Below are 25,225 nucleotides of genomic sequence, written 5' to 3' on the forward strand. Positions count from 1 at the left end.
AATGTTTCAATCTATGAGGGCAGTGAGGAGACCAGCATAAACTTTAAATTAACATGAAGGCGTTATGAAATCACGCTATAAACTTCTGTTTATCTTTCGCACTTGTCACCATTTGTGACATTCATATTTAATTCGACGCTGTGAAAAAATTTACTTGAATCAGCGTCGTTAAATTATTATCTTGTAATCAGCGCAGATGTTAGATTCGTTTTGAGGAAACGCCGTGCTGTCGCGGTAACTTCTCCGACACTGATGTTATGCGGTTAGTGGAACGTATTCTTTGCAGGGGTATTGTGTCTTCGTGGTTGGAAACAGAATGCGATTTACAAGGTTCGTGTTAATGTGAGTTCTAGTTCTAAAAAAATGGAAATTCTGGTTACTGCAAACGCCTGTGTGCCCCATAATAAATGTAACTTATTATTATTATTATTATTATTTAGTGTTCTGTCTGACGACAGGTCCATATGAACAGGATCCTTCCATCCTTTTCTCGGACTGGGACCTGTTCATATACGTTCTTGGCAGATGATCCAGAAGTGGTTTGCCATTGCCTTCTTCTGTGTGTGAATGGAGTAATTGTTGGGATGCCACGGAGGAAAACTCCGTGTTGTTTAGACCACGGCCTTGCCCAACACAAGTTATAAATTCGGGCACCGCCGGGAATCGAACCCGAGACCCCAGGATTACAAGGCCAGCGTTCTAACCGCTAGACCACTAAAATGTATTGCAGGCAGTATTACAGAAGGCGCATACAGTATTTTGCGACAACGCAATGGAATTACGAATTACGCTTCAATAGCCTGTTCTTTACAACTCATAAGTTCATGAAGTTCTGCAACGCACGTGCCTAAACCATTCCACGACCAAACCGGAAGTCGCCTCCGAGCGTATGGTGCTTATTGAATGTAGGTTACCAACGTTTCTGAGAAACACGTTCTCTCCATTTTCATTGAAACTGGGGAAAAAAAAGTTTCTTCCAAATGTTGGTATGCCCCTGGTAGTCTTCACCTCGACGCAGCCCTCAACAACAACAACATCGTAAACTGTGCCACAGTTGTTCTGTCAGTAAATCCACAGTGTGAAGTCAGGATGTTATGGTGGCCATGGTGTCTGTTGCAGAGGATCATGGACTCGGCAGAGCAGGCTGCACTGTCTCAGAAGCTGGACTCGGCGTCGGCTGTCCGCTACTACAACGCTCGGCGTCTCAACGAATATGGTCCGGACGGCCGCCTGCAAGATGGCTCGAAGGAGATGAGCCTAACGCAGAGCAAGCACTTCGACCAGCTGGCCGTGAACATTAGCCTGAGCTCCGTCCTGCTGCCACCGGAAGTACGCGACTCAGGTGACTGTTTGCGTTAGTATACCGCCATTGTTGATTTCATTACGCACAGCACGTGCATGGTTGTAGAAGATCGTGAAAGTACTTAACCAAACACCTGATGGTCGTACAAAGAATTTTACATTTTCTGGTCCTGGTTTTTATCTTCCTGTCAGCTTCAAATGGACTCCTTCCTTGTCACAACCTTAGTTTAAATTTCCATAAACTCCATAGAGCAGAGCCCATCTTGAGAAGCTAAGAGTACGCTCAGCTAATCGAACATGAAGGATAAATTCGTTCTTAAAAAAAGATCCCGTCACTGGACTCTATCCTCAGACACTTAAATCCCTCACCATCTCACCCTACTTCCTTAAGATCCATTTTAATATTATCCTTCCTTCAGTACCGACAGACATGGTTCCTGAAACATTGGGGTTATATTTTGAGGGTTTCCTTCGGGTTCTCCGGTTTTACCCTGCAAATAAATCACCCCATTACTGCTCTTAATTACTCAGTTTGTTACTTAATTGTTTACGTAAATGGCTAATTAGTTCAGTTGTTAGATCAGTTAGCTTTGCGCGTTCAATGACGACGTGTTATTCGACTGTTTCTTGCAGACCCAGAAGTACTGAACGCCATCAAGTGGTCGGAACACCTGGACCCACTGTTCATCAACAACTACGAGATGGACCCCTCGCTCTCTTGGCAGTACTTCGGCAGCTCTACGGGCTTCCTCAGGAGGTACCCCGGTGAGTGAGAAGACGAACCTAGGGAGTGAATTTGTCACGAGAAGCGGTAATTTAGGAGACAAACAGAAAACCAAACACGACGTCAGTCCTGTAAATTCATGTCACAAAACCTCGATGGTAACCCTTTAAAGAGGAGAAAAAATCTGAACGCCCTGCGATGTTTTACGATTTAACTTGGTTTATGTTATCATCTGGCAAGAAAATGTAAGTTGGCATCAACCGAAATGTCTAGTTCGGGAAAAGCGGAAGTCGATAAAAACACTGTTTACTGGAATATCAATTTTGTTTTTAAGTTTTGTGGTCTTACAGACAACTTAGGTTTGCCTTCTTTACCAGCGTTGAAGTCTCCAAACATGCAATTTTTTACATGTAATTACAAAGAGCAGTTTTCATGACTATATTTTAATTTTAATCCATAGAAGAGTATAAGAAGAATTTGATGACGTTTAGAGATGTCCCTCTCTCTCTCTCTCTCTCTCTCTCTCTCTCTCTTTTAAAGCAACTGTGTTAGTTGCAAACATACGGTTACACAAGTAGGCGCGTGTTCACTTTGAACTTCTGAACTTCTTCGTCTCTGGCAGATCCGTGTTCACGTCTCCTCCAGGAGAGCATCTATCATGACTTAGGTTTTCATGATTTTCATCAGTTTCTCAGACGAATATCTGGTTTAGGCTTGTCTTAAATGAATCATCTTATCATTCGATGCTGTAGCCTATAATCAGAGCTATCAACAGTACTGTTCAGTAAGCCATAAATAAAATAAATATATTTATATTCTTCAAATATAACACTTCTCATGCTTCCTATGTTATCATCACTCATACCTCAGGGATTTCATGAGGATGTCACACTGTGTAAGTTACTGAGACAAAACCGTGCATTCCACATCACTTAGAAGTAGAAGGAAGAAGGGTTTGGATGGGTAGCAGATAAGGAAGCATATACTGTCCATACTGAAAACATTATTTCCCAGTTGCAGAACTTTATAGCTTGCTTTCTCAGTTCCTATGTCAGTAATGTCTTTGGTTTACATATTATATGAGGTTATGTTCCTTCTACCCGCAAGCTGGTGACGTAGGCGAAATGCACTGTATACTCCCAGTTACTATACGAGGAACAGGTCCTCTCAAACTGTGACGTCTGTCACTTTATGCTTTTGAACTGACTGTTTCAGCGATCAAATGGCCTCCTGACGATTCGTCAGCAAGGAGTGGGCAGGAGCTGTACGATTTCCGCACCAGCTCGTGGTATATAGACTCTGCAACGAGCCCAAAGGATGTGGTGATCTTACTCGACAGCTCGGGATCGATGACCGGCCAGCGCAGGGAAATAGCAAAGAGTGTCGTCAATGCCATCCTGGATACGCTCGGCAATAACGACTTTCTGAACGTGTTCAGGTTCTCTGACACAACGGATCCACTGGTGCCATGTTTCAAAGACATGCTTGTCCAGGTAATTCGCTGTCGATTATCCACCTGCAGATTATTTGGTTCGTGGATCAATCGTGGAAATCCTCCTTAATTCTGTTTCACTAACTGCATCTAACTCCATAGAGCAAAGTCCTTCTTGTGACAGTACACTCTGCTGGTGAAAAAATTCACCATCATTTAGTCAAAGTTTCATTACCGTGTTCACCAGATTTCACCATCAGTTGCTATCCTGAGGCACACAAAATCAGTCCACAAACTCCCATCCAGCACCTGTAAAATCCAAGTTAATAGTATCCTTTCATCTGTGCTTAGGTCTTTTAGGTAGTCCCTCCCCTTCAGAAATTCTGACTCAAATTTTGTATACATTTTTAGTTTATCGTATGTGTGCACCCATCACGTACATTTAAATTATGTCATCTTAGTAATGTCTATTGAAGAGTACATTTTATGAAACTCCTCGTTATGTACTTTTCTTCAGCTTCCTGTCACTTCCTCCCTCTTGGTTCCATGTATTCTTCTCAGTACCCTCTTCTCAAACATTCTCAATGTATGTTCTTTGTTTTTGTGACAGAAAAAGTTTTGCAACGTAGAAGGTAACAGGTGAAGTTATGCTTCTGTATATTTTAGTCTTCACGTTTGTATACAGCAGCCAGGAAGATGAAAATTCTAAAGTGAATAGTTGTTTCCCTGAATTGTTTTGTGCATTATGTGTTTATAATGTTCTGTATTTCAAAATACAGAATTTTTGTGCTTGAAAAATTCCCATCATATGTGCACAGTTGTCTTAAAAGTGATACCATATATTATAAAGTCTGATTGCTCTGTGTCCCATTAAGTTACTCTGTTTTGATTTTATGCGAAGTGAAACCTATTGATTATGAAGCTTCTCATTAAATAAACTTGTCTATCCACATATATTTGAAATCTTGATTTTTAATTTCAGATAATTGAGGCATAAAATATTGTTTCAGGCAAACATGGAAAACATAAGGGAAATGAGAAATTACTTGGACACAACAAGAGCAGAAAATATAGCGAACTTCTCATCGGCACTCATCACGGCCTTCGAAATATTACATAAGGTCAGTTCTTCACACAACAGTAACTTGTACTGATTTTTATGCTTCTCTTTGTCCAAAGTTTTAGAATTTTTTGACGAATATATGAAGAATGCTATGTGGACACAATGATGTCTCTTATCTTCTGATCTCTCAACTTACTGTACCAACTTTGTTCAGAGAAAGAGAATTGATCATGGCATGTGCTAAGTGACCCTTTCCATGCTCTGCATAAAATATCTCATGTAGTTACGCTGAGTCATCTGAATTTATTTCCTGTTTAAGATGAATGAGAGACACTGTCCAATTATTTCCCTAGAGTTACAGGCTTCTCAACAATAGAAATATAGATCTACATTATTACAGAAATTTCCTGATAAAACATTTCTTGCACTTTTGTAAAATGGCTGTTGACACTAGTTAAAGAGTTTTGGGTGTTGCTGGCTGAAGCACAAAGTAAAGCGGGAATCTGTTTTACAGTACAATCGTACAGGGCAGGGCTGCCAATGTAATCAAGCCATCATGCTCATCACAGATGGTCCACCATATGACTACCATGAGATCTTCAAGCAGTACAATTTGCCACACACTCCTGTCCGGGTGTTCACGTACCTTATTGGGCGCGACTCATCAAATGCAGAAGAGATGAACAGGATTGCCTGCACCAATAAAGGTAAACATTAAACTGAAGAAGGGGACCAGAGTTGCGGAAACTGTTATTAAGGTTAAAAAATAAGGGTCTCCTCGGACTAGCTTTTACTTTTATTATCTTCATTATTATTCCATGTGAACCTGTTCAAATACTCTGTACATGAAGAAACTGAATTGACTTTGCAAAATAATTTTTCTTACAACAGTTTTAGACATGAGAAGGTAGTAATTTTCTTTCTTGATCTCCACGGACATTAGATTAATATCAATTTACAAAATTTTGTATTTAGCAAAGAATGAGTATGAGCTATGCTTCCATTTTCCAAAGTGCCTCCATGATGTTAGCGGGACAGCTCTTAAAGGGGGGTTCACACGGAGTCGTGGACCAGGCGAGAACACTACTCTATTTGAGTGAGTCACACGACCTGCGTAATCGACCTGCTTAATAACGCCCGTCTCCAGTTCCCACTTGACTTCGCAAATGCTTCTTCTCCCCTTCAGAGTCACGGTGTTTGAAAATGACACATGACTGACTTGGGCGTGATCACTCCAACATGCCGGAGTGGTTACGACTGCTGTCTTCAAGGTCTTATACTACCAACTGTGCAACGACCACTAGTTCCCACTTGGTAGTGAGCACGACCTCCGGTCCTCTTGGTCGTGTTCTCGCCCGGTCCACGACTCCATGTGGACCCCCCTTTACTCTGGTATATTACTGTCCATGTGTATGATCCTATTTTTCATGTTTGTATTTATAACTTTTGATTCATGTGTGTGCAGATAGAATGATTTTTTGGTTGACATTCTGTTTACGCAACATGTTTTATGATTATAATCTCAATGTTTATTAAAATTTACTACTAAATTTGAGTGATAATAAGTGGTGGGTAAGTAGAGAAATAAGAATTGTCACTTGGATGAGAACAGTATCACAGTTATACTAATTTTGTGTGTTCCCAGTCTTGTAATTTTTACGCAAATTTTCATCACCAACCAATGAACGCTTGTCTATTATATATATATAGAGAATTTTTTTCTTTTCTCATACATTGCTTTGAACTGATTACTGCAGGGTACTATGTCCGTGTGAGCAGCACCTCGGAAGTAACAGAGAAAGTGCTGAACTATGTATCAGTGATGGCTCGCCCTATGGTCATGTATCAAAATGATCACCCCATCCAGTGGACACCTGTCTATGCTGGAGGAAAGGTGTGGTTTTGAAGAAAGTTCATACTTACTAATGTAATAAAATAAGACTTGCATGTTCCTCACTGAAAGTTAGTTCACTGAGATTATAGTAGATGGCTCTGAAAGACATGAGTGTACTTCTAGTGTCTACGTACAGCACACGTAACTACAAGAAAAATATACATGAAAAAGTTTCTGAAATGTCTTTACATTTGCACTTTTAATTTCAGGGCAACAACCTTCAGAGTAATGGTGCTGCAAACCTGAACGGTCAGTTGATGACCTCGGTTTCAACACCAGTCTTCGATCGAAGAAATTACTCTGTAAGTATGCACGCCTACCTATTGCATCTTCCAGTTTTGAGACACTTTGTTCTATAAATAGCAATTGTGGTTGTAATGTGAGAAAAATGTGGGCATGCGATAATGTGCTTTTGTGACAAATGACAAGTTGGAAACTGTCATCATAACTTTGTGTTATAAGTCCCCATTAAATACACGCGCCCATAGAAACCCTCAGATTCATGAGTTAGTTCTGCAGAGCACAGTCTAGTGGATATTTAGTATTTTATGTGTAACAGTTAACAGTGTGACTATCCTCAGCAGTGGATTCAAATTAAAATCCATTTCTTGTTTGCAGGTCAGAGTTGCCAACCTGCTTGGTGTGGTTGGTACCGATGTTCCTATACAGCAGATCCAGAAATTGGTCCAACCATACAAGGTAAGTGTTGGTGAAATTTCAGGTTCACATGGCATCAAGTTTGAAGATGACTGTCTTCTGCGATGTTTTGCATTGCACTCTCCATGGAGGCACACAGTTTTATTCTTTTTAATCTGTTTGTTTTCAGCTTGGGGTGAATGGTTATTCATTTATTATAAACAACAATGGCCACATTCTTTATCACCCGGACCTCCGTCCACTGGTAAGTCTTATTTTTATGTTTCTTGATATTGAATGTGGTATTGTTCATTTTAGGGTTATGTATTTTAAAGTTACTCGTGGCTTCTTCTGCCGGAAAGTCTGTAAGCAACCTCTCAAACTTTCATTTATCTGATTATGTCTCTTCTTTTGATTTCATGCTGGAGCAGATAAGAAACTGGAATGGTCAAGTAAGTGGAAACAGAATTATGTTATAAAATAAAAGTCTGAAGTGTTGCAGATTATTTTAATATTTTGGTATTTGCAATTTTACTATATAAAACACTTTGCAGATGACAATATTTTTTAAACATTTTGCATATCAGTGGAATAGTATGACATCAAAATTAATTAATTAAAATTGTAGATGATACGAAAGATATACTGTACGTAAAATAATTGTGACAGTACAGACAAACGCAGCTGATTTTGTTGGGATTAACCGTATCTTAGCTCTGCTGATGATGAATGTTTTGGTATGTAGTTCCAGGAGACACTCAAGCCTAACTATAACAGTGTGGATCTGACAGAGGTGGAACTGGTGGACATGGATGGAGGTCCGAGAGAGAACAACTCCCTCCTGCTAGATGTAGGTGTGACTTAAATTTTATCACCAATTGCTCTTTTGCCTTAGAATAGAATTGTTTTGCACTTTGCATGCTACTAAGGGTCAGTTGAAAGGAATATGTGGGTTCCAACATAAGAAGCTGGGGAAGTGGAGGCATGGATTCATGCATTCTTAACCTTGGCAGTAGATGGAAGTGAGTATTTATTTTTACGCACCAGCCATGTTACCCATGAGGAGAGGGCTTTGGATAGGGACGCAGTATCAGTTACAGAGATGATCTGGATGTTGTGAAGGGAAATCCTGCCCTGCTTGGAATTGAACCCTGGTTATCTAGCCCATGACCTAGTCGCCGTAGTGACAGAGCCATCCCAGAAGTTCTGTTCTGATTTTAATAAGGTGTTTCTTTTGTTTTACAGCTACGACATGATATGATAGATCAAAAGGAGGGAGAAACTGAACTCAGTGTGAAAACTCACTATGATGATATGGTGAGTGTTGCCATTGCATGACTTATCAAAGAAAAGTGGATGTTTCAAGTTTCTCTCAGAAATTCTTGTTGGCTATGATCAAATCTAAATCTCTTTGATCCCACTTGCATCTGTCTCACCTATCCTAATTATATGGAAGAATAAGAATCTGTGGAAATTGTCTCTTGGATTATAGATATGGTAATATTTTCTGTATTTTAATTTTTTATTTTCTTACAGAAAAGAGTGACGACTCGAAGACACAAGTACTTCTACAATGCAATAGAAGGAACACCATTCTCTCTGGGTCTTGCTATACCTGAGGGCTATGGCATGTATGAAGTACTGGGGGAGAGGGAAATAAAACACAGCCACACGAATGGTATGTAGCATTACCAGTCTCTCGGAACTTCAATTGATAGACGCGAGAAGCTCATGTTCAACTCTTTATTACTAATTTTTTTAAGCCATTGGCCTCCAATTCTTCCTTGATAATGTTAATTAATTTGGTGTAAACTAATATCATTACCAGTTTCATATTCTCAGAAAATAGTTATTTGGAAGTTTTAAATGGCAGCTCATATTTCAGTGGCTAGTAACTGTTCTAAAAGTACTGTTACTGTCTTCTGGGTTGTAGCACTGTATGCCATTGCTTCAGAAGTCCTTGCTGTCTCCATCATCAGGGCAATCACAGCAAGGACCTCTGAAGTGCTGGTAAACTTCTACCAGAATACATGGCACTACAACCCAGAAGATGGCCATCTTCATATTCATCACCAAGAGTACCTTAAATCCTACTATTACTTACTTCTCATCAGTCAAGTATGAGTATATTTTTGAAGAATTGTTATTGTATCACATTACAGGAATTTGTGTACTGCTGTACAGTGTTAAGATATATGGTACTATAACATTATATCAGTTAATGCAATAAATCCTCAGCAGTCGTAACTTAACATAAATAGAAGGAAGGAGAAGACTGAAGGTTTATTTTCTCTCCCAGTGGTGGGATAGAAGCTGATACCTGCCTCGATATAGACAGCAATTACAACATTATGTCAAATGTGATATTATTTTACAAGATACATTATTCTCCACCTAGGAGGGGTATGTGCCATCATAATTAAATTCTGATGAACAACACTAGGGTTGCCAACCCTCCTGGTTTGGACATAAATCTGTCAGAACTGACAATTATAATCCATTAAAGGGGTGTTATTGCTTTTGTCTCATATTTTGTGATAAACATTTCCAGATAATAAAACTGAAAATGTGTTATTGCAGAAACAATTAATTTGATTTCAGCCAGCGACACTATTCCTGGTAAGTGATATACAAGTTGCAAATTGTTCTTTTATCTATTGCAGTCACTGTCTGGTTTAATTGAACATGTCTGCTGTGATCAGTGTCATATTGTGTTTTGGCATACCCATACAGAAACTATTATGATGCTAATACCATTGTAAAAACCTCTCAGTATCCTCTTTAACAAAGTTGGCAACCCTAATAATCATTCAGTGCTGTATTGTCAGTTGCTTGAATTCTGTTTCTGGACTTGGATATATGTAGGGAAGTTTGCATGGTACCATATGACTTAATATTAAGTTGCATGATGTTCAGAAATCTGTGCAGTTCTACACAGAAATTAAAAGATACAACAGAGAAACGACGCTACAGGTGTAGAATGGCAAAATTCTATCTATATGTGTACAGTGAATTCATAAAGTCAAAATGATACCATTTTGTAACCAGACATGTTATAGACATGTATGAAATAGCAATCAAATGTTAAATTATCATAGTTTTGCCTCTATTCAATCAGGAGTTTCAATTTATGCAAAAGGAATATATCTGTACAATAAATTGCACAGATGAGTTATGTATTGCTGTTATTCACCGGAGACTAGACCCACTTCCTCAGATTAACAGAGAAGCCTGTTTCAGAATATGATTGTGTTCTAACTGTGCACTTAACCTGTGATCTGTACTTAATATAAGTGGCCTGCAACATCCCACTGTACAAGCAACATTGTTTTTTTTTATATCAGCAGTATTATATGTTTTTAATGTTCAACAGGTCATGGTTTTAAAGATTTTATCAACAAATAGAAATAATTTTGCTCATAAAGTATTGAAGTGTGTAGCCAAATTTGTTGTATTGATCTAACTGTATTGGATAGTGTGCAGTAGAGACACAGGTAACTTTAATCATGTCTTACATGAATTTGAATTCTAACCTCTAAGAAATGAGATATAAACAGTTGTATCATGAATGTGGAAGGATAAGACATGCTGCAAAAAACATAAAGAGTGTCAGCTGTGGATGACCAAAGAAGGTTTAGTTTTCCTGTCCCTAGAATATAATTTTAGTGTGAGCAGTGTTCTCTGAGAAAGGACAGAAGAAATGTGATGCTAAAGGAGATATCTGGATACATGTTTATAAGTAAGATGGAAGAGATGTGTATGAAGAACAAACAAAGAAATTATTTTTTTATTACGTTTCCATAGTTACTTGAATTCACATAAATACATTTACATTAAGTATAAAACAATTAAAATAATTTATCTTGTGGATTTATTTATAATACAATTATGAAATAAATCTGAGATGTTGATTTCATAAGAGTAGGTATGTAATGTTGATGTGAAAAATTGTCATAGAACATTGTTTCTTGACTTATATTGAAGTTAGTATGTAAGTGATAATTGTCTGTCCATATAAAACCACTGTTTTCTTCTCTTAACTCATGATGTCACTACTGATTTTCTGAATAATGTTTTAAATTTACATGTTTTCTACAAGTTACATTTCTTTAGCTTTTGTTCTTATGTGTTCCAGTTACTGAGTATTTCAAAGGCTCTAACTGGAAAGTTCACCCAGATTGGTAAGTTGTTAATTAATGGAACATTAAATAGTTCTCATAATCATCTTCATGTGTTGGATGTTTAAACAGTCAGGTTCATAATGTTGTTGCAAACTACCATGCCATGTGAAGTGAGTTCTGTTTTCCATATTTTTACAAGTTCAACAAACACAATCAAATTCGATCCACATCGTATCATGAAAATCTTACTGTCACACAAAATATGCTTGTGCCTTTGTATTTGATGAATATGAATTAGCTTGTAAGGTGCTTAAGCTTGCATATAATCATAAGATTTAGTAAAATGTTAACTGTGATGTCAGAGTGACATTCAGAATTGCATTATTGTTTGCTTTTAACTGAAAATAGCCATATTTGCTGCTGCAGGGTTTACTGTGAATACAACTCGATGTCTGAGCACAATTTCAAAACACCCGAAGAGCAGGTACTGTGGTTCTTATCGAAGACTGGCAAACCTGGTTGGAAATGGATGTCACTGCGGCCACGCTCCCCACTAAAGGATGGGGCACACAACATTAAAAAAATGGAGAAGGACTCTTACTTCTGTAAGTTAGTTATTATGACCAAAGGGAGATGTGAAAACATTACTTCTGTTCTGTTTTCATAAACTTATTTTTCCCAGTGTTTTGTTTGGTTCTGAAGCATGGTATCTAATGCTGAGGTAAGGAAATAAGTTATGGAAAATATGTGGGGTTAGGAGAGATGGCAATAAACTTTTAATGTTTTAACATTCTTTAATAGTAAAACCGAAAGTTCTGTTCTATTGTAGTGAGCACAACATTTTCAAATTTAAATACCCCCCCCCCCCCCCCCAAAGCTGGTATTACAGCATCAGGCAGTGCATGTTATATAAAATTGAAAAAAAAGGATATATCATTGTGCGATGTTTAAAAACATAGTTACAAAAGATAGTTTCTAACAAATAACAGGCATCCAAGGAAAGATCAAGGATCCAAAAGGAGGAGAGTTCTGTAGAAGGAACAGGATCAAAATTGAAATATTTAGTTTCGTTTTCATCATTATGAGTTGTCTGAAGGAATGATGGCTTATTAATTTCAGGTGACAAGTCACTCGTGCAGTCGCTAGTGTTTGATGCGTTGGTTACAGAAGGTCTGGAGAGTTACGTGCCGTCAACAGTGAAGGAGGACAAGAAGTGAGTATGTGACATGCATGGGGCTCACTACTGCCTGCCTGCTGCTGCCAACCTACCCACACAAACTTTCTCTTCCCGGCACATCCGTGTCTTCACCCCCCTTCCGCCCCTTGGCCTGCATGCCATACAGTAGCTACACAAAATTATGGATGATATTTATGATTGATGCACAGTTTTTAGCTTGTTTTTTGATGTTTTTTTGAAAACTGGTCTCCAGCATATTTAAAATATAAAATATGTATACACATTTATTTACATTATAAATATTACATGTTAGTACAATTTCTTACCTTAGTGTCAGCAATTGAAGGATCAGATTGTGTCACAGACTGTACTGAAAACAGCGTAATGACGTGTAACACGGTGGCCTGGTTCTTTCTCGACACATATTCTTGTTACTCAGCGGTCAGTTTAATTATAAAGATTCTGGACTTCAATTCTGGAACTACACAGTTCAAATAATGGCTGAGCTAAAAGCTGTCTGGCTTAGAATTTGTTATGGTTTTGCTCAGTATTTCGAGGTCAGTGTTATGACAGTACTAGGATTCTCTCCTTCCAAGTCCTTATCTACTCATCATTAAATTTTATGTTATATAAATGCTTCAGTCAATGAGATATTTTCAACCTAAGAATTGATCACATTCGTGTGGTTTATAGTAATCATGATGGACTTGTAAAATATGACTGTAAACAGTTATACATGTTTATTCCATATTTTGAAACATTCTTTTAATATTTATTATATGGAAAGAGTGGATTTAAATCCTGTGCTACAGAGCCTTCAGACCACTTTTAATTCTGAGGTTTCTGATGGTTTAGCTATATAGTGCTGCTGCAGGGTGTGGCCAGTTGGACCAAGTCTTAAGCTATGATGCACAGCCCTTGTTCTTCGATTAATGTGAGAGACCAAATTCCACACCCAAACAAATAAAAAGTTAAGATTATGTGTAATTTTAATCTTTACATTTGTAGATGGTAAACATGAAGATGAAAGATTCTGAACTGCAAGGTAGCCATTGTTTCAAAAAATTCAATTCTGAATACAATTTTGGTGTTGTCACTGTTACCAAATATTTTAACTCCGCCACATTTACAAATTATTTATTCTCTTCAAATTATGTTCTTTATCCTGTAGTCTGGTGACTGTATCCATGTCCCATCCTCACAACATATTTTCTGAACACATCTGTCTTAATATCACCTTCCCATCTCATTCTTGTTTCTTGTCTCCTTTGTTTAGCCCAACCTAACCAAAAAGATTTTACTAAACTAACGACACTACGTGATCTAAGATGGCTGTCTTCTGGGTTGTAGTGCCATGTAGTCTGGTAGAGCCCAGCTACTGCCCAGAAGGCAACCATCTTTGTTTTCATTGCCACGTGATCTGTATAAATGTTGAAGTAGGCCATGACTGCTTCTTCCTAGAGCCCTCGCATCTAATTGTTCATATAATCCTATGACCTGTCATCATATAATGTAGTAGATGATAAAATATTGTGAAGTAATGGGGGAAACACATGCTGAATATTGTGACAGATCCTACAATTGTTCTGACTTTGGTAAAACCAAACATTAAACAGTGATACAGTGATGTACTTTCTACCACATTACATTAATAAAGCTCAGCCAGAGAGACTTATGGGTAAGTGTGTGAGAGTGTGTTTGTACAGTATACATTTCAAATGTTTCTATGCAAAAATGTAATCTGCGTTTGATCTCATAGGTACCAGAACTTAAAATAGTTTGAAGGCACTATGAATTTAAATACTGACCTGAAGGAGAATTTAAGTGGAAGGTCTTTGACAAAGAAATTGTTAAGCAATATTAGTTTAAATTTAGACTTAAATGTGCTAAAATTTTAAAATTGTGTAATGTAAGTGACGAATCTGTTGTGGTTTTATTAAGCTAAAATTTTATAAATACTATTCAGGATGTCAAAATCTTTTTTTTTAACTCTTCCAAATCCAAATTATTTGTCCTAATATGGGTTTCAGCACTGAATAAAATTGGGTGTGTTTTTCTCATGTAACTCCTGCAGAAATTTTGAAGTTGTAAATATAGTTCTGTTCACTGTGACTAATGTTTTAACAAAAGGTTCACTACTTAGGGATCAAATATAGGGAAACTGAGGTGGAAAAAACAACCCACTAAAGATTTTTCTTGAAAGCAATAAGCAAAAAGGAGACAAGAATTTAATCTCATACAACTTCACATATCTAACAAAATTCTTAGAATACATTTATTTTTATTTTTGTATTGAAATAGTTGAAATGTAAAACAAAGCAAACAGAGTGAACACATAAGAGATGATTGATGATTATAATATTACAGTTTACAAACTGATTAACCATGTACCTATATTTGACTCTACATCACAAGATTACATGAACTGCAGAAAGGTTACAAAGGTTCTTTTTCATATACATATATAATCTAGTAATGGTAATTAAATTACATATTGTGACATTAGTGGAAACTGAACATAATATTGTTTTTCATAACAAATTTAACAATAATTTCTCTCTTTGTCACCACATTCAGCATGGCTCTTTGTGACCCACCCTGCCTTCTACTCAATTAATCCATCCTTCTTTCCTTCCTTCATTGGGGATAAAGAATTCAGAGCATGAAGTTGACCACTTAACCTCATTCTGTTTCTGAAGTTAAGGATGAATTAAGCAATGCCTTAATATCTTATGTCCACCTTCATGGTATGGTACTTTGGCAAATAAGTAATTTTAACTATACTTTTACATATTTATAGGCAAGTTGAGACAGCTCAGCTACTAAAGCAACTAACAATGAACTAGACAAAAGCATAAAACTGACATTTGCCCTCGTTGGCACAGCCCCTCCTCACCCCCTTACACCTTCATGCCTTAATACTTAAGCACAGGGGCAGTGCCTTTTATCTTACCTGAAATTCTTATAAAGATGAGCCAGACTGTGGTGACAAAACTTTTGGCCCTAATATACAAGCATTTCCTCACATTTATTCAAAATATAAACAGTTTCAGAATTTTTTTTTTACGTGTTATGACAAGAAGGGAGGTCTTACATGGAACTGTCATACAACTCTGCATTCAGAGTCTTTAAACGTACACATTTATGTTTTGAGAAACGTGTTTTGAATGGGGACATAGCTGCTGAGGGTAGCAGAGTGCTTTACGGGCATCCATTCCTCTGAATTAGACACTTACGGGCATGGGCCAGGAACGACAATAGCACACACAGTAACTGGCAGTGTCAGCCGAGCAACATTCCAAAATATTTGGCCATTTTATTTGTCTCTTTATGTTATTTATGTCACATATGTTTTGTTTCTGTTCCCATTTTATTTGTTTGTTTGTGTTTATAGCAACTGCTATGTATATATGATTTATTTTGTGAAAGTATTTTTACTTTGTGTTTATGTATACAAGATTTTATTCAATTGATTTCCCTTCATCACATATGTAACTTGTCCTATTTGTATGTTATTTTATGCTTTCATGACTTTTCTTCATGAACCATTGTAATTCTGTCAGCAAAATGACTATCCTCAGACAGCTGTGGACTGTGGAGCTAGGTTTTGATTGCAGGCAGGGGCAGGGATAAGAATGGTGCTTGGGGGTCCATTCACCCTCCCATGCGATGCATAGAGGAACCCAATTCCTTGCAGCTGAAATCAATCAGATTGTCAAGTTCCATGAAATGTCAAGTGTTTTACCTCCATATCCCTTATATGTTTTTACACTTAGTCACAAGGGTTAACTTCACTACTCTTTCTGCATTATCTGTGTTGATAAGGATCACATTCCCATCTACCAAAATACTGTTATAGTCCATATACACACATGATGAGTTGAGTGTTGACAGTGAAATGCAAGGCCTGGCAAGTGTGCTGGAGACCGCTGATATGACGATATTCTGTTGTCTGTGTCTTGTGCTGCACCACTAACTGTGTCATTGCGTCCTGTTTTCACCCTACCAATAGCCCATTAGCCATGCTGATGGCACTGTTACACAGGTAATGTATAGCGAAGGACCTTAGTTAGCATGTAAATAAGCATAAGCAGTCGCACTTGCATCTGGCACTTACTGTTGTCTTGTGGTCTGGACAGATGAGCAGTGGATCTTTGTAATTTTACCTTATGATGTTAAATTTCACAAATACAAAAACAGTTAATGTTGATCTAATGCTTTAACAGGCATAATTATGTATTTATATTATAATATAATACCATTACATCCGCAGTGTATCTTGGTGCTGTAGTGTTATCTGCTGAAACTGTCCATTACAGGTGTAAAATTGTTAGTCTTTTATGCCATGCCAGCTTTGTTGTAATTGATGATACAGAATTCTCACTCTAGGAGATGGTGATGTAGCATTGAGATGTCATGTAAACAATTAAAGACAAGTTAGTATTGAAGGTTTTAAATAATCACATAACCTCATTATTTCATATGGAATCATTAAATAAATAATTTGTTATTTAGTGTCCATGTGCATATGTGTCTGTACTAATTACTTCTGGACTAATGGACAGATTTTCACTAAACTTGGTGTTAATATCATGCCATGAAAAGCTTTCCTCCCTTTGTGTACTTCACTTACTTTCTGTCATTAATACCAAAATTGTGACCATTCACACTGTAAAGGTGTAAGTGGCACTTAATGAAGGTATGTATATCAAAACTTTCTTTTTATTCTCTCAGACATACTCTACATATGTCCACTCAGACAGCATCTAAATTAGTAAAAAGAAATTTATAATCACAGAGGAAGGATACTGCAGTGATTAATAAAAAAATGAAAATTTAAATACCATATAACACTATTGTCATACATTCTGTTATCCTGTTATTTGAAACTGCTCATTTGGACAGATCACACAATATATAAATTATTAAATATAGAAGCTGATCATGACACATCTGTATGCAAACAATATGTCCACTTATGAAAAGAAAGAGTAATGATTCTTTAGGCATTCAGCTATCAACTGATGATCAAGTATTAATGATTTTTTCCTATGTTTATGTACACACAAATTGTTTGTTTTATTGTTTCATTGTTATGCTAATGTGTAAAGCAATCCAGAAGAGCTGGTAAGTGAAATATAACATAAAATTTTAATGCACCATTTGATATTTCTCTGATTCATAGATTCACAAAATTTTATTACAGTTCCTAGTGTATGTGTTATGTATATTTTATATGTCTCTTATACAATAATCCACTGATTTTATTCCAGCTAATTTATAATGGTCCTCAGACTTGTTACATTTGAACTGTAGCAGTGTCATGTGATGGTTTTGGAACTGCCAACTGCTGCTGTTGAGTTTGATAATTGGAATGTTTTGAGTTGTATTCTGTATGAAAAAGGTTGCTTATGCCATTACAGGAATTTGTAACTGCTTTTGTATCAAAAGAATTGCAAAAGAATGAAGTCATATTTAATAAAATTTCTTGAGTGATAACCGTTACTGATAAGAATATGAGCAAAAATTCTCTCCTCTTGCTCATGGCTACCACAAGAGATTGCCTACTTGCTTAGAGGTAGTACTGTTACTAGCAACGCTCAGAGCTGAACAAATTCGTGGAAAGCATGAAATCATATTCTACATTTGTTACATACAGGGTTATTCATAATTCCCTGACACATTACAAAAAATCGCTAGACTTGAATGGTGCAATGGATGGTTACATAGGACATGCCGATAGAAAGAGAAACTCTCCAAGTTTATTTTGCATACCTCATAAATGCTCTATGTGTCCGCCATTTGTGACGAAGCAGTTCAGTCAGGTCCCGTGGCACCATTCAAGTCTAGCGATTCTTTGTAATGTGTCAGGGATTTATGAATAACCCTGTATTAATTTTGAATTTTCTAGTGAAACATTACAGTGTCTGATGAGCAGAATTCTTATGTGACTAATGAATTAATAAATTATTTATTAACCTATGACATTGTTTTGGTTGTGTGTAATATCTAAATAAGTCAGTAGAATGACCATGTCATTCAGAATGATCAGAATAACTGGGATATTTGTACCTTCATCATACGTTCATATCTACTGAAGGAAAATACTTTCATTTCAAGTTTTTCTAATATTTGTGTGTCATAGTGAATGCTTTATATTTGTGTTTACAATACACCACATAAGGTTTCTTTATGCCCACATGTGTGAGACTTCTGAGTTTGCCTTATCTTACTAGCTTCTGTATAAGTACTTATAGATGTCTGTCACATGGTAGACGAGTGTGTACAGTTTATTGCTGACCATACAAATCTTGTTCAGAAAAATTATAAACTTACATAGGTACAGACTGGGACATCCAATAGCATGTCATCACTGAACTTACAGAGCATGGTTTTAACCATAAAAGCTACAGAATGGTGTTTTTTGACACTTTAGCCGAAATGTGCGTATGTGTACTATGTTATAGGATATTATTACCTCCTCTGGCTTCTTTATACAAGTGGAAACATGAAAAGGCTGTAGGCTCGTGAATTTATTTGCAGAAGTTTTGATTTGGTATTTATAAAAAGTGAAGTTTCATTAAAGGACAAGGTATTATCAAGCTTTTAGTTTATATGTGTTGCCACGAGTACACCGTGTGTAGTGTGTCTGAAACACAAATAGAAAGTATTCAAAGAAAACATGTGTAAAAAATTTTAATTGGCCCATGTTTTTAATTTCATGATACATTGGTAACATTTACACATTACCTTTTAAAATCCTGATCTTTCCAATAGAAAACTTACTTTACTCCTTAACACTTAGAAATATATAAAATATTGTGTTACATTTGTTTGCTTTTTCAGATCACATGTGTCTAGTTTGCCAGATCACTTTCTGATAACAGAGAGTGTTCAGTTTTTCTTATGTTTATGTGTTTAGATTTTGTATTTAAAACAACTGAAAATGAATCACAACAATTCTGACTTTGAACAGATGGAGACTTTATTTCATGTTAATGTCTTCTCACTACTTTTGCATTAATACTATATTATACAAATTATTTATGTTATGCTTATTTGTGAAAATAAATAAATTTACTGAATTATTGTTCATTGACACTTTGTGATGAAATGTAGATATTAAATCATGTGTATGATACTGAAATGTTCTAGAGCATTCAGTTGTTGAATTTTTCACATTTTAATTAATTTTTCTTGTTGCCATTGGCCTTCTCACTCTTTGAGCTATGCATCCCATCAAGTTCTGGATGTCTTTCTCATTGCTGGTAAGGTCACTTACACAGTCTGCTGTAATTAACTTCTAGGCTACAGTCAGCAGAGTGCTTTTTCAGAGGCCAAAGGGTATGAAAATTAGAGGAAAATACTTCTAGGGGATAATACCTTAAATTAAGCCATTACAGCTTCCTTACATATCTTCATCACAGATTGTCAAAGACATTTACATATTTTTAATTATATATTATGTTTATTGTTGATATTGTGTCTTTCATATTTCTTGTGACATTTTAGTTAGATTTTTATAACAATCACATTCCATTTTCAATTAAACCAAATAATTCCAAGTTTTCTTTCCTGCTTACCACATTAAGTCATTTTACTCGATAGTAGTATCACCACTACCAACATGTAGCTTCATGCTCAGAACTTTTATTCGATAGGTATTTACATCTCGTGCAAGAAATTTTTATACTTTTCCTAAGGCTTTCCAAGCAAATGTTAGGTTAGGAGGTCTTGAAAATCTCCTTCCAAATCCATGCACTCATCACTCATGATCATGTTACCATTGCATTTGATACTTTGTGTCTGTAACATCATCATTACGTACTGCAAGAGTCAGGTATCCTCACTGGACGTGTTTCCTTGTTCAATTATTTTATAAAATGCAACTGTATGCAACTGTAGTTTGAATGTTATGTGTAATGCATCCAATAAAAGAATAGATTTTGGTGAATAAGCAGGATTTGAGGTTTTCACGGCAGTGAGTCTGAAGATGGCTGTCTACCGGGTTGCTGCGTCGTGTAGTCTGGTAGAAGTTTTTTTATGAATACTTTTCACAAGATGGAAGCAAAGCAAAAAAAGGGAAGGTTGTGTCCATCTGTCCATGTCTTTCATTTCTGAAGCTACTGAGCAGATTTCAATTGAATATTTTTCCAACTGAAGCTAAAATCCGGCCCATTGTAACTCATAGATTTCACTATTCTGACATGTTTTGTGACGTGTGAAACTGACGATTGTCATCAGTGTGTAATATCCTAAATTCATCATGTATTTAATCTGTCCTAGATCCTGGTAACAGTATTACTTCACAAGCCAGTTCTCGTTTCTTCTATGTTCAGTCTCACAGGCTGACTAAACACAGACACACCTGACATATTCAGAAGGTCAAGATACAGAATATCTTGTTTTTTCATCAGTTACTCAAGGCAGATGCTGAGATACTATCTTGGAATAATTCATGTCCATTTCTTTTTCAGTTCTTAATAGCTGACCGTGTGTAATACACATGTCTCTCTGTCATTTGAATATAATTAACCTACTCATTTTATGTAGCATTATCACATAACCTAGAGAAAACATCATTTGCATTTTTGTATTCCTTATCTAACCTCCCATCTACCCATAACCTTTTCCCATGTATTTCTTCACTATTCTTTTGACAGGCAATAATTTATATTTTTGTACAATTAAAAAAATTGATAAATAATAAATAAATAATTAATAAACAGACCTGTGTTTGGATTTGATCAGTAATGGCAGAGATGGCCTCCAAACTGTCAAGGGCACTGTTTCCCAGAAGTTAATAATGTTCTGTCTTTACAGACAAGGCTACCAAATGTTCGGAGTGACTCTGTCATTCATAGCGACGCGCAGTGGGCTTCTGAGGTGGCAGGATCACGTCCAGCACACAGTCGGAGAAAGTGGGCAATCAGCACCGTGAGTAGTTTTTTCTTTTTAATTCTTCATAGACTGACTGACTTGAAACATTTGACAGACTCTGTATTGCTGTCACATAATATTTAAACTCTTTCCTTTTGCCCTTTCACAACCAATGTTTTTGTTGTTATTCCATGTGGCTGACTTGCTCCGTCATCTTTTTTCAAAAGATGGTGGTCACTCAGCTGGTCAAGAAAGCTTAAGGTTCATTACCATTTTTACAAAAGTGAACCATTGTGCTCTATCCTGAGCTATTTTTAATTCAGTCCACAGCTTGACACATTACTTCTCTAGGATTCATTTTAATATTATCCTCTTATTTACACATAGAATTATATACATTGACTACTGTTATGTGAAATACTGGGAAGCCTACCCACCGCAACTCAATGTCATCCAGCCTGGTAACAAGATTAATTTTGAGCAAAAATGATCAGTGATCACTTGCTGAGAAACTTAATTAAGACTTTCAGACAGCTACTGACACTGAAGTATAATATATGTGTTAACAGTAGTTCCTGTTCACTAGACTTTTTAAATATACATTTTTATTAAAACAAATTGCTGTAATATGTCGTCAGTAGTGCCCAATGCAAAAAGTTGACCTTGTGCTTGCAGACACTTTAGTGAGACAAACCTGCGAGCGATAGATGAAGTGTGGTACAAGAGGGCTGTGGACCAGTATGCTGTTGAGTCCAAGAGCTTCGTATACTCAGTGCCATTTGATGCCGCATCAAGCAGCAGGCCCTCAGTTACTGCCACGCACGCTGTGTTCGTGGAGCACAAGGGTCATCAGGCACCAGCAGCAGTGGTTGGACTCCAGTTCCAGCATGCCACACTCATGGCCCACTTCCTCAACATTACTTCCACAGTAAGTAACACATCAGCTGTTGTAAGTCAAGGTCTCTCTGAGATTTGAACAACACTAGCAAGCAGATCAGTGCAGTAATAACATTGTGAACTAGTTTATGGAAGATGCTAGGTTTGAATTTGAACTATACTAAGAGCATAATCCATTTAAATCTGGAATAATTAGACAATACTCAAGTGTCCTCTATGGAGACATATGTAAACAAACCATGAAAATGTCAGAGATAATCTTGGATGTCATTCCGTGTAGTCTTCTAGAGACTCACTGGTGTTTCAGGGGTACTTACTGCTTCCATCTTTATGGCAGAGGCATTAAGCATCACTGAAACATCAATCAGCTTCTATTAGGCTACACGATACGACATCCCAGAAGACAGTCAACTTTATAGTTGCTGCTGCCAGAACCCGAAATCTCAAAAAGCATAAATAAGTTCCCAGAGTCTTCTGTATTTCTCTGTAACTTTCATCTGAGGACAGAAACTGATACATTACCTGAAATTATGAAGTTTTATTTTCACAATACTGGATGATGGGCAAAATCCTGAATACAGTAATAATAACGACGATGAATTTTTGGTGTTGGTTATGCAGTCTTGTATTTATTTCTATGGATAAATCTTTTAACTGTTGGACTGTGTCTGTAATAAACTTTCATGTAGGCGAATAAGTGATGTAAAGTCAGGTAAGTACATTTGCAAAACATATGATCTCAGAAATGGAGTGTAACTTCTCCGCTGTTTAAATTATATTGACAATAACACAAGTAATTCCGCATTCAGTGTTCAGGCTGCAAGAAGACGTGCGCGTCCGAGGAACTGGATTGCTATGTGTTGGACAACAATGGATTCATCATCCTGTCAGAGACTGCATATCATACAGGAAAGTTCTTTGGCCAGATTGACGGAACCATCATGGACTCACTGGTCCAGGATCGCATTTACAAGAAAGTAGCTGTGTATGACTACCAGGGGGCCTGCCTCGACCAGAAATCTCCATATAGTGATGATGCCACTCGACTCTCTGTAAGTAGGGCATACTTTGAGTTGCCATAAGGGACCCAATATTAGCATGACTCTGATGCAATCAAAAACACTTACATGTTTACAGTGAGATTTCTTGATGTTATCTTGGCTTATTCCTAATCTTTCTTTTTTTCTATTTTCCTTCTTCTTTATATTCTACCTCCTTTCTTCTCATATTGCTTATCTTCTTCTTTGTCATTATCATATTTGCCTTTCTCTTATCCCTCTTTTGCTTTTCTCCATCCTCTTCTGCTTCTCTTCCCTTTTTTATTTCTCTTATTCCATTTCTTCTTAATCCTCCTGCTTATCTAGTTGTTATGTTTCTTTGTCTGCCTTCTACTTTCTCCTCTACCTGTTCTCTCTTTGGCTTTTTGTTCAACTTCCTTTTCTTCCTCCTTTCTCCTTCTTAAAGTTTCCATTAAAGTTCAAAGTCTGTGTTAAGCTGTAGGTACCTTTTGTAGATTGTTATTATCGTCTTGTTGTTGAGAATCATGTCCTATGGATGTTCCTGCCACTGAAGTTGATTCCTTCATTCTTGCCAAATGGATAAAGAACAGAAATGTCAAACGACAACGTAGAAGGCATCACATAAAATATCACTTTCATCATTGGAGTTTGTTATATTCCCAGGGGATTGCTCTACAGTCTTAAGATCCACACCTGACATTGCTCATTATGAGAACTGACTAGTAATGTTTGTTGTTAAATGTAGATTTTACAGCTGAAATTTGAAGGAAGAGCCAAATAAGACTTTTCATTTCGCTTCACATAAAGAACACCTGAAAACTTTAGTGACTGCCTTTACTTGACTGCTTTGGTTTTTATATACCAAACAACTGATACTGTTACAGCCATTGCAGCCATTCAGATGGCTCCTACATTGGGCATTCAGCCGCGCGGTGTGGCTTGCCATGCAACTAAACCTGTCCCCCAGCTGGGTTCTGGCCAATGATGACGGCAAGTATAGACACATTAAATTCTTCAGTGTTGCAATATGATAGTATGGCTGTGTGCATTGTGTCATGGTAGAAATGATTTGACCATGTGTTGAGCACGACTACATCCCAGCAGGTAGAAAATACAGAAAGGCAGCAATGCATACAGTAGATTTACATGTTATAATTAAATGCTTATGTCTTGTTATTGGGCATTAGTGGGTCACAGTTTTTTGCTCTGTCAGGTGCAGCAGTCTATTCGGATGACTATGAAACCAACAACTTTGATCAGTATTCAACACGAGATGACGGTCGGATACCAGACGGTGGTAGCACTTCAGAGACGCAGATGAAACAGCAGCCTTCTGCCAGCGCACCGACGTCAGCATCCGCGAACAACAGGACAGTGCCTCGGCCGTGTGACAAGCGTGTTGATCTGTACATCCTGCAGCCAGACCGCCTCAACACCAGCGGACAGTCAAACCCTCTCAAGGGCAAGCTGACAAACTGCCACATCACAGGGTGTGAGAGGTGGGTGCTTTGTGGTTGATGAATATATGTACTTGTTAGAGCACTGTTTATCTGAACTAAGATTCAGTGGGTTGTGTGGGAAGAACTATAGTGTTACATGCACAAATCCTATGTTTGAACCACGCAGATTGGCGTAGTGGCATTACTCCAGATTTATAATGGTGAGGCACCCATTTTGAACCTTGTCAGTGTTTCTGACCGTCCTGACTTAAGTTTTTTTGTAGTTTCCTGGAACAAATGTTGAAATAGCATGTTGAAATTTATCTTGACCTTCTTCTAAATCAATATCTACTCACTGTTTACAATGATTTTCCCATTCTATTACCATGTAACATCTCAGTTTAGTGGTTAGTATTCACCCTTCATATTTGGGATGTTCTGACTCTCAACCCAGAGACAGGCTTTCCTGAAATATTTTCCTCAGTCATTCCGTTAAAATACTGGGAAATCACCTTAAAATATTCAACATATGCATCCTAATTAATCATGCATAATCATCCTTCTATTCTACCCTATTTATACATGAATTGAGAAGCATCATTAAATAACCAAGAACCGCAGAATGTTCCATTTTGTCAGAG

The 25,225-nt window shown here is 37.1% G+C and overlaps 1 protein-coding gene across 10 annotated transcripts in view; it reads left to right on the forward strand.

Moving 5' to 3' along the window:
• stol (voltage-dependent calcium channel subunit stolid) overlaps positions 1-25,225 on the forward strand; it is a 72,141-nt gene that overhangs the window by 36,112 nt on the left and 10,804 nt on the right. For 2 of the 10 annotated variants that reach the window (XM_022057135.2, XM_087343066.1), the window contains exons 4-26: positions 1,120-1,354; positions 1,936-2,067; positions 3,242-3,519; positions 4,469-4,579; positions 5,036-5,228; positions 6,279-6,415; positions 6,625-6,717; positions 7,034-7,114; positions 7,242-7,316; positions 7,483-7,503; positions 7,797-7,901; positions 8,297-8,368; positions 8,588-8,729; positions 9,653-9,670; positions 11,187-11,232; positions 11,599-11,777; positions 12,292-12,385; positions 16,362-16,394; positions 21,173-21,286; positions 21,905-22,157; positions 22,936-23,178; positions 24,030-24,135; positions 24,359-24,644. In XM_022057135.2, coding sequence (XP_021912827.2) covers positions 1,120-1,354; positions 1,936-2,067; positions 3,242-3,519; positions 4,469-4,579; positions 5,036-5,228; positions 6,279-6,415; positions 6,625-6,717; positions 7,034-7,114; positions 7,242-7,316; positions 7,483-7,503; positions 7,797-7,901; positions 8,297-8,368; positions 8,588-8,729; positions 9,653-9,670; positions 11,187-11,232; positions 11,599-11,777; positions 12,292-12,385; positions 16,362-16,394; positions 21,173-21,286; positions 21,905-22,157; positions 22,936-23,178; positions 24,030-24,135; positions 24,359-24,644 — 3,047 coding nt within the window. The remainder of the gene's footprint in view (positions 1-1,119; positions 1,355-1,935; positions 2,068-3,241; positions 3,520-4,468; positions 4,580-5,035; positions 5,229-6,278; positions 6,416-6,624; positions 6,718-7,033; positions 7,115-7,241; positions 7,317-7,482; positions 7,504-7,796; positions 7,902-8,296; positions 8,369-8,587; positions 8,730-9,652; positions 9,671-11,186; positions 11,233-11,598; positions 11,778-12,291; positions 12,386-16,361; positions 16,395-21,172; positions 21,287-21,904; positions 22,158-22,935; positions 23,179-24,029; positions 24,136-24,358; positions 24,645-25,225) is intronic. The other 8 variants (XM_022057136.2, XM_087343067.1, XM_022057138.2 and 5 more) reach the window with 8 other exon arrangements.

The sequence above is a fragment of the Zootermopsis nevadensis genome, unplaced genomic scaffold, assembly GCF_977971745.1.
Source record: "Zootermopsis nevadensis isolate Lab colony 2312 unplaced genomic scaffold, Znev_1.0 Znev_ptg000004l, whole genome shotgun sequence".
NCBI lineage: Eukaryota > Metazoa > Arthropoda > Insecta > Blattodea > Termopsidae > Zootermopsis > Zootermopsis nevadensis.